At 42.3% G+C, this 12,434-nt stretch overlaps 1 protein-coding gene across 15 annotated transcripts in view; it reads left to right on the top strand.

The window, feature by feature from the left end:
* LOC101469939 (peripheral plasma membrane protein CASK) overlaps window positions 1-12,434 on the top strand; it is a 50,433-nt gene that overhangs the window by 34,420 nt on the left and 3,579 nt on the right. For 2 of the 15 annotated variants that reach the window (XM_076880584.1, XM_076880587.1), the window contains 14 exons: window positions 1,579-1,700; window positions 2,402-2,479; window positions 2,581-2,661; window positions 5,108-5,296; window positions 5,750-5,828; window positions 6,084-6,169; window positions 6,467-6,535; window positions 6,617-6,685; window positions 6,808-6,843; window positions 7,209-7,247; window positions 7,651-7,847; window positions 9,050-9,183; window positions 10,660-10,740; window positions 12,253-12,333. In XM_076880584.1, the coding sequence (XP_076736699.1) occupies window positions 1,579-1,700; window positions 2,402-2,479; window positions 2,581-2,661; window positions 5,108-5,296; window positions 5,750-5,828; window positions 6,084-6,169; window positions 6,467-6,535; window positions 6,617-6,685; window positions 6,808-6,843; window positions 7,209-7,247; window positions 7,651-7,847; window positions 9,050-9,183; window positions 10,660-10,740; window positions 12,253-12,333 (1,341 nt within the window). Of the gene's footprint in view, window positions 1-1,575; window positions 1,701-2,401; window positions 2,480-2,580; window positions 2,662-5,107; window positions 5,297-5,749; window positions 5,829-6,083; window positions 6,170-6,466; window positions 6,536-6,616; window positions 6,686-6,807; window positions 6,844-7,208; window positions 7,248-7,650; window positions 7,848-9,049; window positions 9,184-10,659; window positions 10,741-12,252; window positions 12,334-12,434 lie in introns of all 15 variants that reach the window. The other 13 variants (XM_076880583.1, XM_076880588.1, XM_076880589.1 and 10 more) reach the window with 9 other exon arrangements.

Below are 12,434 nucleotides of genomic sequence, written 5' to 3'. Positions count from 1 at the left end.
AACAAGCGTCTAAGTCAGCAACAGGTGCCTGCTCTGCGCTCACACAGGAGCGGCGAATCTGGCGACCTGGCTGTTTCGTCTTTGCCAAAACCACAGCACTGCAAACAAGAGCGGAACTTAAAGTAAAGAATCGATCTCACCCGGTTGGTATCAATCCGATACCGACTTGGTATCGAAACAATCGATATTTGAGTTCGAATCAAAGTTCAAATTCGAAGTTCTGCTTGGTCAGATCGGTCTGTTCACATTTGAAAAACCAGGAAAAAAAAGAACTCGATCTGCAGATTGTTGAGCATAATTGTGCGATTAGTGTGAACAGCTGCAACGAGAACATACGAGTCCAAAAAAAACTTTTTAAAACACATGCGATATTCACACCAGTCCACCACGTCCGGTGTGTAAAGGCCTCACGTTTTGAAGTGTTGTATTCTCTTCTTTAAATCTTTAGCCTTTTATAACATTATGACTCACCGGTTATTTTTATATAATATAGTGAGAGCTCTTTCAAGTTGAAGAAAGAGCTCTCACTAAAATGTGCTAAAAAAGAGGAAGTTTTTAACAGCTTAAACTCTCCTCTGCTGGATCTTTCATACATCACAGAACTCCCGATTAGCCCTCTGTTCGTCAGTTATTGCTCATATTTAGAACAAAGTCTTTCGCGTATTTTCTTCAGCTCAGCTTTAGTTTTTTAGGCTTATTTTTGTAGGTTTCCTTCATAACTGAGCAAAACAGGCTCAAGCTCCTCTAAAACAAAGCTTCACTTATAGTAAACCGCCTCAAGTCTGCAAGTCTGAATAATTAACTGTTTATTAAATTAAGATGTAATTTTAATCTTTATGTAATCTTTATCTTTATAAAGGACAGAAGTCGTGTCTTAGCCTCGCAGGCTTTGTCAAACTGTGAGCTGAAGTGTTACTGAGTTAAATTGGTGACACTTTTGTGGTTTCACTTAAGGCGTGATCTTTCTGAGCCTTTTTAAACTTTGTTTCTCTCTCACACACACACACACACACACACACACACACACACACACACACACACAGTTCATGTTTACACGGCCTGAGAAGAATTTTAATAACGTTGTGTGTCAGATTGTAATTCTCTCCCTGCTGCGTTTTTGTTTTTTTTGTTTTCCTTGGGAGTGCTGCTCCTCGTCATCCACACTGTGACTTTTTGAACTGACTTTCTTCTGATGTATTGATGCCATGTACCGCTGTTTCTCTGGTTTTGCTGCATGTGTGGGCGATGCAGCAGGTACTTGGGGTTCAATAGTTCTGAGTGTTTGTGTGTATGTGTGTGTGTGTGTATTCCAGTGTTTTCACTTGTACTGTTTGTGATTTTCTTTTTTCTTTCTTTTTTTTTTTTTTTTGGGTTATTTGTGGAATTTGTTGTTTTTATTTTGTTTGTGTTTTTGCCTGTTTCTGGTAGTGTCATGTTCAGTGTTTGCATTTTGTGTAGTGTTGAAGAGACTGCTTTGTGTACTTGTGAATGTTTGTGTAATTATGAGTGAGTGTATATTTGGAGTGTGTAACGTAAGTGTGTGTGTGTGTGTGTGTGTGTGTGTGTGTGTGTGTACAGGGGCAGTATCACAGGTTTTGGACAGTCTAGAGGAGATCCATGCATTGACAGACTGCAGTGAGAAAGATATGGACTTCCTGCACAGTGTCTTCCAGGACCAGCACCTCCACACTCTGTTAGATGTGAGTAAACGCTTCGTCTGCAGTATCTAAAGTATCCAGTAGGTGCCATGACAAATCAACAATACATTGTTCCCTCATTTATCGCAAAAATTACGTTCTAAAAATAACCCGCGATAGGTGAAATCTGCGAAGTAGCCAGCTTTATTTTTTTCCAACTATTATAGATGTTTTAAGGCTGTAAAACCCCTCACTACACACTTTATACACTTTTCTCAGAGAGGCATGAGCATTTTGACACTTTTCTCTCTTGTTTAAACACTCTCAAAGTTCAAACCTTCGTAGAAGAGTAAGTCCAGCGATTGCTTTTGATGCTGCAAAACGTTTCATTGACATTGTTGTGTTTGTTGGGGAAAACTTACAAACATACAGTACAGCATTTCAGAGTCACGCTGCTAGCGATTGAAGATTTATGTAAATTTGACAAGCTGAACGCATTCTGTACTGTACGGGAGACACAGCACGGAGGAGATTGATTGACAATGGCCTACAGCCAATCAGGATGCTGAACACAATGCGCTGTAATAAAAAAAAAAAAGCACAAAAAAAATCCATGAAATAGCGAGGCTGTGAAATGTGAACCGCGTTATAGCGAGGGACCACTGTAAACCACATGTATGCTCCACACGGCTCCTTGGGCTTTCCATCTTTGCTTGCATTATCTCCTGAATGTCATGAGCTGTTTGCTGTTGCTGTTATTTCAGCTTTATGACAAAATCAACACCAGGTCGTCCCCTCAGATCAGAAATCCTCCAAGTGACGGAGTGCAGAGAGCCAAAGAGGTGAGGAAATCTAAAAATAAAAATGTCTTCTAAATTCTCTGAAGTGTAGCTTATAGATCGTCTTCACGAGCTCGCCTCTAAAAGTTTATTTTCCTCTGCAGGTACTGGAAACCATCTCCTGTTACCCAGAGAATATGGAGGCCAAGGAGCTCAGGAGGATCCTCACACAGCCACACTTCATGGTGGGATATACGGCAGCACACACATTCTTAATCTAGGAATTGGGATTACAGCCTTCTGTGTCAGAAGTTGGGTCCTTTTGTCAGCCCACATAACTCCCTGGACTCCAAATCTGCTTAGCACCTGAGCTTTTGGTGAGCGCTCGCACAGGAAAGGCACAGACAGCAGAGCTGAAGAGAGCATGTACTAAAGGGCTTCCACCTGCAAGCAGTGCCGATACTTTGGCTTTGCATCAGCTAGACTATCGTCAGATGATTCTAGCGGCCAGTACAAACCAGAGATGAAGGGATGCCGAGGATACCGATGAAAGACCTGGAAGATAGAAACTGAGCTAGAAGAAGTTAGTGGTGGCGTTCATGTAAAGGTACTGAGGTTCTAGTCGAGAGTAGCTTTGTATTAAACAAAGTATTTAAGTCAGAATAGGGTTGTTTTTACTGTGTGTGTGTGTGTGTGTGTGTATTGCTATCCACAGCAGCTAGCTGTAGGATGGTACTGCTGTTCTGTATCTGGGTTAGAAACATAAGAAGCCGAGCTGTTTGTGTGTCTCTCTGCTGAATCGGTATGTGACACTTAACTGCAGCTGTCATGCTTTAAGTTTGGTTCAATCCAATTAGCCTGTCCTGCACCCTGACCTGACTGCCTGGTTAATCCTGCCACAGACATTTAACTGTGCTGCTAGCAGAAATGGTGTGAAGGGGCTTAGTGTGGCAGCACATGGGGCAGAAAACGCCTTTGAGTTTTTTCCTCTGAGCTGTATGATTTTAGTAATCACTTCAGTTATGAAGTAGTGATGGAAGGACATGTTTTGTTCCCTTTAATTATGGACTTAAGCGGTGAGGATTCAGGGGGATTCGGCATCAAACATTTAGTCCATTGTTGACGTGTCCTGTAAATGCGCACTAACGTCTTTGTTATTAGTTGTTCTTTTCAGCTGCTCTCTTTGCTGCAAGTCAAAAGCCTTTAGTGCCAGCTGTTCCAAAGCTCCCTGACTGTCATGCATCATCAGTGTACATGCTGTCGCTCTGATGAGCAGCTGTGATCATTTGGCAAGCTGGGCTGGTGGATGTTTAAAAAAAAAAAAAACCCCAAAAAAACCCCCTGTGTGTCAGTGACATGATTAGTGCCCAAAGAGGATTAGTGTAAGCCACACTCTCTTCACACTCGTACAAAAACACTGTGCGTGCTCACACGTACCTTCTCTTGACAGGGATTTGCAGCATGTTTTGTTGGCCAGCTTGAACCAATATTTTCTGCCTCAGCACTGACACAAAAACTGCACCCAGAAAGAATAACCCTAAAACAGCATGGCATTATTAGCCACGTATCTATAGGGCCCACACACACCTTTAAAGAAAAAGGAGAATTGCTGTCTTGTTGTTGTGCTTCTGCACATCAGTCTCAGTTTGTCTGTCTAGATCAGGGACATCAAACTCATTTTATATCGTGGGCCAGATGCCTAAGTGGGCAGACCAGTGAAACCCCTGTCAGTGTAAGGAACTTTAATTACACATTTAATCCCAGAGATGTCTTAATATGAGAAAAAGAAGTGCGATTTTTATCTCAGATTTTCAACATGGTAAAGAAATGCTGTAGTTAATGGAAGAAATCTGTCAGCATGAATCTTAAATGGAAACAAACGTGTTTAAAAACAGGAACTTTTACATCATTTCATTTGAATTTTCATTGGCCCTTTACTCTGGTGTAGCATTAATGGCTTTATCTTTATGAGTGAAGGTAAAGCTGTTAAAAGTCCAAAATGTACGACTTCCTTCACTTTTTCCATTGCTGTCCAGCATTAGAGTCTCTGCTGGGCCAATTCTGGCTACTGGGCCTCATGTTTGACACCTGTGGTCTTGATGAATCTAATATATGAAAGATTTGTGAAGTAATTTAATAGGTGGATACCAGAGAGTCAGCTTCTCCACCTCTTAGTTAAGGTGATGTTTTTAAAGGGCACGCTGATGCAGTGAAGTTAATCTTTGACCTATGAGACAGATTTGTAAAATGTCATGATTTGCAAATGTTATATTTTTAGATTAGCTTTTTGTTGAGGCCACAATGACCTTTTTTTTTTTAACCACCTTACTGTAATTAGTTCATCCTTGAGTTCAGTATTTGTCACATGTAGAAATTCCCTTAAAGGTTTTGATGTCATAAAGAACACAAATGAGCAACATGTATTTATAAAGTGCCCGTCGCAGACAGGAGTACCAAAGTGTTTCACAGAAAATACCTGAAAATGAAACTTTCACAGAGCGAGGCGAGCAGACAGCTCAAAAACATGCTGCTGAAAATAAAGCTTCTCTTTATTTTCACTCTCGGTTAACCCCCTTGCAGGGTGAAAGAGAAAATATACAAATAAACAAGGCAGACCAATACACACCACCATCCAAAACAGGGAAGAGCTGTCATCGTCTGCAAGTCTTAACACTGAGTGTTTGTGTCCAGGCTCTGCTGCAGACCCACGATGTGGTGGCACACGAGGTGTACAGCGACGAGGCGTTGAGGGTGACTCCCCCGCCTACTTCACCGTACCTGAACGGAGACTCCCCAGACAGCACCAACGGAGACATGGACTTGGAAAATGTCACCAGGGTTCGGCTGGTTCAGTTTCAGAAGAACACAGATGAGCCCATGGTGTGTGCAGGAAGCTCACATTTCAGAAACCTACAGTTAAAACCTTTTTTATGTCAACAACAGTGGAACTAAATTAGCTACAGCTACTGTGATTATGTGGTTCAGTATTATTTCTAATAGAAGAGTATAATGGTGGGTGTGGCACAGAGGCTAATGAAAACGCTGTCATCTGGACATTAGCAGCGTCTTTGTCCTGTCTTCTTCCCCTCACCCCCAACTGGCCGCGGCAGATAGCCGCCCTGGAGGTTCCTTGCTGTTAAAAGGGAGTTTTTCCTTTCCACTGTCGTCAAAGCACTTCCTCCTATAATTGTTGGTTTTCTTTGTAGTATCGTAAGGTCTTTACCTTACAATATAAAGTGCTTTGAGTCAGCTGTTCTTGCGATTTGGTGCTATGTAAATAAACTTGAATTGAAAAAACTGAATAGTTATGCGCTGACCCTGTGTCTGTTCCAGGGCATTACTCTGAAAATGAACGACCTCAACCACTGCATTGTGGCCCGCATCATGCATGGTGGGATGATCCATCGACAAGGTAAATCATGTCATATGTGATGACATTTAAAATGTTCTCATTCATCTAGTAAGGGTTGTGAGTAACAAAGTGTGATAGTTCTTATGTTGTACTCTCACATTGGAGTGACTTCTGGTAATGTGACACGACACAACGCGACTCTACGTTGGCTGGGCTCTCGGGGTGTTCCTAGTCTCTGCTTTGTGAAATACTGATGTCTCAACACCCACGAGCCTCGTTTGTAACCTTTATTAATTCATTCTTTCTGCACTTCAGGGACTCTGCATGTAGGAGATGAGATCCGGGAGATTAATGGCATCAGCGTTGCTAATCAGACGGTAGAACAGCTCCAGAAGATGCTGGTAGGTCACACCAGCTCTGAGCAGGCAGTTTTTCAGCTGATATCACTGCATTTGTTTGAATTTATTCAGCACGTTAAAGATGTAATGTTAGTGATGTATTGTACCAAAAGATGGCATCAAGTAGCATCATTATTAGTGCCTGAATATTAATAACATTTAAAACTGTTTACTTCTAATGTCCAAAAAACTACTAGGGGACACTAGAAATAGGGGGTGAATAAAAGCAACAGTGGTCCCTCTGTGATTGAACTATTGTAATGGTTCAAGATTTTTAAAAAATGCTCTTCGTCTCCACAGAGAGAGATGAGGGGAAGCATCACCTTCAAGATTGTGCCCAGTTACCGATCCCAGTCAATGTCTTGTGAGGTACAAAACTATCAGTGCACACATTTTGTTTCACGTGCATTGTGGGGAATTAAATCCTTAGGTTTCTATATCCCGTTGCAGAAAGAGTCTCCGGATTTATCTCGACAGTCACCTGCAAATGGTCATGCTAGTGTGACCAGCTCCATCCTGGTACGTTCAGCGTAACGGTGACCAAAAGTGAAAGCTCATAGCAACAAATCGTCTTGATAATGGATCTGGATTAAGATCGTTCTCTTAAAATACTAAAAGTCTCTTTGTGTGTTGCCAAATAGGACCTGCCATCGACTATTCAGCCTAAAGGCCGTCAGGTAAGATTTCCTAACTGTTTACACCACACGTGCACTCCCCCGATGCAACGGTGTGCTTACACAGCATGTATGTACCTACATCACTCGTGTTTCCCCCCTTCGCATTCCACCTGTTCTGATTACAGTCTTGGTCTTCACTGTAGGGCCTCCATCCGAGAGAGAGAGCACATACTATAGAACAAAAGTTGTCATTTATATCCTCTGCATGATAAAGTCCATCATCACACACACACACATGTATATAAAATGCAGCACAAACTTTGTATTTTTGTATGGGTTCCTCATAACCTTTTTCTTGACTCCCCCCGACATTTTCTACTGCATGATATACTGTATGTGTGTGTGTGATGCTCTCAACCCCATAGATCTGCAGACCTGCTATCAAGGACAAATTGTCCATCAAGGTAAGATGGAGCTTGGTGGACCCTCCGTAGAAGTAGACTCCTCTCAGCCCTCCCCTCCCTGCCCCGCAAAGTTTGGTTCCTCATCGTAATGGTGCTTAGATCCCATGTTTGCTGTCAAAGCTTAGGCTTCATAATAGTTCATCAGTAGAGAGAATATGGATGTATGTGCACAAGCCAACGAATCCAGCCGCAGGCAGAGACGCAGCAAAGCTCTTTGTTCGATCACGTTAGTCCCGCTGTTCATCAGTCTGAGTGTTTGTGCTTTTTCCTGCTCTGGCTTTTGTACTGCTGTCTTATTTCTGACTACTTGCCAGTGTAGCAGCCGGTCTCTTCATAAGGGCAGCTTGCCTTGTCGTCCTCTCCTCACCTAATGTAGGCTTTTCTCACTGTTCTGCACCTACAGATTTATGTACGCGCTCAATTTGAGTACGACCCGGCAAAAGACGACCTCATCCCATGCAAGGAAGCCGGCATCCGCTTCCGCGTAGGTGACATCATTCAGATCATCTCCAAGGATGACCACAACTGGTGGCAAGGAAAGCTGGAGAACACCAAGAATGGCACAGCCGGACTCATCCCCTCACCTGAACTGCAGGAATGGTGAGTGCAGCAAACATTCAACGCCAGTTTGAAGCTAAAACTGTAGCAAGTCTTAGCTGTTATGGAGTTTTCTGATGAAGTTAGTGGAGGGCTGCTAAATAGTAAAAATATCCAGACTATCCTGAGTGATTACAGATGCACCTCTAATAACATGACAGCTGGTGATTGTGTAGAAGAAACATGGTTCTGAAGGATGACCTCACAGATGCGCTTACAGTACAAATGTACTTAGACTACTGTTCTTGCTGTACTCATGCTGTGTAGTACAACTATGGAAAACTAGGCACTCTATCTTTGTAATGTTCTTGTTATTTAAAGACAAACTCGGGAACAGAAATCCTGTTATCTGGGGACAGAGAGCTTAGTTTACTACTCCCCTGCAGCAGCACATGAGCCAGTTCTGCACCTGCTGGATTCAGCCTGGCCTCTGCGCTCCTGTGTGGATGCAGAATGCCACAGTGAGCTGGCCACACAGAAGGAAAACAGGCAGGAAGAGACGGGCTGGCCGGTTAGCAGCGATTAGCCTTTGAAAATAAGGAGTGTGTTTGTGTGAATCCCAGACTGCATTGACGAGAACATTAAAATGTAAATCTGACAGCCTTTATATGTTAAATGTGCGCTGTGAGTGGTATTAACATTGTACTAACAATAAGAATGATTGGTCCTTCTTCCACTGACCTACATTTTACAACCTGGGCCTGAGTAAATTTCAGTGTCTTGCTTCCTGTTGTGTTTGCTGTGGTTAGTGATGGCATTACATGCCCGAGTTCATCTGAACCACACTTGTCAAGTAGCCAGGGCACGGTAGGCAGTCACCACACAAGTTCACAAATATGCACGCTGTCGATCACAAAGCTCAAAATACAAGTTTGTAGTTTAAAATAAAAATGCATATCAGTGACTGAAGCTTTTTATTTTAAAACACACCTTATTATGTTGGCCATGAAGTCTTTGTGAAGCCAGGCACCCCTGCCAGGATTCAAGCCTGGAACTAACCAGTATCCTAGAGGGGGATGGAGGTAGCTTCACAACATTAGTCCCTCCACCATAATGCTGGTGCTTGTGTCAGTGTGCATAAATAAATGTAAAGCAGGGTAAAAGTTATTTTGAATGATTCCCCTCTGCATTATTGTAAAATGCTAAATTCCTTCTACACTCACATACTGACCATTTACCTTTGGTCACATGTGGCCATTCAACAGTGCATGTGTTGCTTTCAGGCGTGTGGCATGTATAGCAATGGAGAAGACCAAACAGGAACAGCAGGCCAGCTGTACCTGGTTTGGCAAGAAGAAGAAACAGTACAAAGACAAATACCTGGCCAAGCACAACGCAGGTAAGCCAACAAGTCACACTAACACTCACTCACTGTAAGCAGGTAACTTGACCGCTCACTAATGCAGAACTGTAATATGACCCTAAGTAGGGGTTGCAGTGGTGATGGTGACAGGAACTAGTCCCAGATATTGTCAAGTCCTGTCAGGCAGCCTGGCAGTGAAGCCTTTTCACTAAAACAAGAATATTTTCTGAGATCTTTGATTCATAAGCAAAGGTTTAATAGCTATCAAGTATTGCTGTACTCAAGTACCTGTTCTTATTCATTCATTTATATAACTAAGCTACATTGTCTGAACTGTTTTCCTATATCTCCTTGATAATGTGCAGTAGATGAATAAATGTGCAGTCACAATCTTAATATCTTGTTTGGGCAATAAAAAGGAAGGGCTGTGACACATGTCCTTTCAACTGAAGTGATGAAGACTATTGCTAACCTTGTAACGGCACTGTTGCCCCTGTTGTAGTGACTGTAGATGATCCTGTATGTGTAACTGTTGCATGTCTGTTGCCTTTTCCCTCTGACAGACCTCTTCTGCTGCCGTCTCAATTTGACCTCATTTTCAGTGACTAACAGCTCTGTTAACAAGTTTTGTTATGGTGGTTTTTGTTTGATTTGTCTTCTTTTATGGTGTCTTTTTATTAACCCTTCCGCTCCCACCCTTTGTCCATATTTCATGCTGTCTCTTACCCAATGACATGGCTGCATGTAAGTAACTCCAGAGAGCTGGCATCCAGCTTCTACGTATTTCTTCCTTCTCTCTGCTTTCATGCCTCGTCCTCTTCCTTTTGAATGACAGCGGCTTTGTCAGACTTGTTATGAGCTGCTCTGGTTTGTAATTCAGATTAAAGAGATGTTAGTCAGCTTGATTCAGTTTTTCTGTTTTACCAAGGTTAGTGCAAATAAGTAGGTTTTAATGCTTTCTCGAGGCATTCGACCTTCATCGGGTGTGCCTGTTTGAATGAGCAGTTGGTGTACATTATGGCGGCATTTGAATAATTCAAACCCGCCTGACTGAGAATCCCAGGTTTGATTTATGCCACAGGGACAAAACATTGGAATGAATGTTAATCTCATTAGCATCAGCATTGCATGTGTTCCCTTAGACACCTTATTAGGCACACCCATCTGACAGCACAGTGATCTGAAAAGAGCCCTGTGATACATTCTGCTTCATGAAGGCTGGAGTTTTACAAAAGGTGTTGCTTCATATAAAGTTAGGAGCAACAACATACCCTTGTACAGTGGCAACATGAGGTTTGATGAAGCAGGATTTATTGGAGGGCTGCTGTGTTTTGTCATGCCTACCAGAGAGAACAAGGCATTCATTTGTTAAGCACACACTTCAAAATTCATCTATGGAGTTCATTTTATACGCTAAAACATGTTTAAGTAGTTCATACTGTCCATTATAATTAGCATGTAACGCATGCCCTCTTCATACTTATAGCTAATCCTGTTTATTCTCTGATGCAGTGTTTGATCAACTAGATCTGGTGACATATGAGGAGGTGGTTAAACTGCCGTCATTTAAGAGAAAAACGCTGGTTTTACTTGGTAAGTAAACACAGAAAAGCAAATGACTACAACTACAAACCGTGCAGCCTGCACGACTGGCCCGTTCAGTAGCTCTTCTGCTTTTCAAGATAGTTGCACATCAGGTTGTGCCGTAAGGCTTTCCGAGGGGTTTGTGGTTACAGCGTGCCTACGGTGTAGATTTAACAGAGTATAAATCCACTGTAAGTTGGTGTCCCAGGTGGAGGAGTTTAAGTATAGCTAACTTGTTCACAAGTGAGGCAAGAAAGGGGCTAGAGGCTGACGGTGGGATTAGTGCAGTGTCTGCAGTTATGCAGATGCTGCACTGGTCTGTTGCGGTGAAGAGAGCTCAAATTACAGCTACATCTCCATCCTAACCTTTGACCAAAGGCTGCAGGTTAGGTCATTTTGGAGGGACTAAGAGTAGAACTACTGCTGCTGCCTGAGAGGAGCCAGTTAGGTGTTTGGGTTTCTGATTGGGAGTAGACCGGGGGCAAGAGGCGCTGCCCTCAAAACCAGATAAATGGCAGAAGATCGTGTTTTTGGTCACTGAAGCACATCCATCTTTCACTTGGGGACTGAACATCAAACCATCTAATGATTAGAAAACCTGCAGTGCCTTCCTTACACTTTCCTGAAGTCTGCACGTGTACTTGAATATCATTCGGGTGTGACAAAAAAATGTACTTTTGTTGCTCTGATTTATGTTTTCAACTTGTGTGTGTGCTTAGTTAACCATCATAGTTAAAAAGGCAAAGCTAATGCTTGAATATCAAAAAGGATCATCTAAGTAACATCTCCAGTGCATTTAAAACAGGAAACAAATACACATTTATATTCTTTAAATGTTAACTAGAGACAAACTCTGAGCAGAGACGTCATTTATCAGCAAGTGTTATATTTGTGGGCAGGTGAGATGCTGCCACCTTAGTGTAATAACTCTACACTGCAAAGTAAGCCTGTCGGTCTGGCTTGTTTTATTTCCATTCCAAACAACCAAAATTAGCCTTTCTTGTTTTGTACTTAAGATGTACCAAAAGCTAGTCAGAAAAAAGCCCAGTGATTCAGACAGCCTGTGAAGAGCACATACAGAAAGTATTATTCTGAATCAGCCATTACCAGCTGCAATTACAGGATCTTGTAATTATTAGAAAACTCTCATAATTACAAGAGAGTAATGGAGTGGGAACACTGATGATGCTCATTGATCACATTAAACCAGGTGCTACTGTGCTGGGCTGCATGATTAATAATCAGTTTTGATTTTCTAAAATTACAAGGGAGTGCAAATGGAAGCACCAGCTATAAAGATCAATTCGGAAACATATACATTAGTTTTTTTCTGCAAATACTGGACACCAGACAACAGCTGTGGAGGACGTGAGAATAAACGCTTCATCATAGCGTAGACTGGCAAGGAGGACTCCTGTCAGCACGCTGCAACTTACTAAACGTAGACTTAAAGCTAACTGATTGATCTGTGTGGAGTTACTGCACTAATGCGTTTAATTTCTTCTTTCTACTTTGATTCAGGTGCACACGGAGTCGGTCGGAGGCACATCAAGAACACGCTGATCACCAAACATCCCGACCGCTTTGCCTACCCTATTCCTCGTAAGAGCAAGATCTAAATACTTCCACAACAAGCTCTTGTTACGATTGGACAGCAAACGAATGACTCAAACATTTAAATTTCAAAGTGGATTCTCCTGTTT

This window comes from Maylandia zebra, linkage group LG23, assembly GCF_041146795.1.
Source record: "Maylandia zebra isolate NMK-2024a linkage group LG23, Mzebra_GT3a, whole genome shotgun sequence".
Classification (NCBI taxonomy): Eukaryota; Metazoa; Chordata; class Actinopteri; order Cichliformes; family Cichlidae; genus Maylandia; species Maylandia zebra.
Note: the sequence above shows the minus strand (reverse complement) of the source record. Positions and strands in the feature narration are given on the sequence as shown.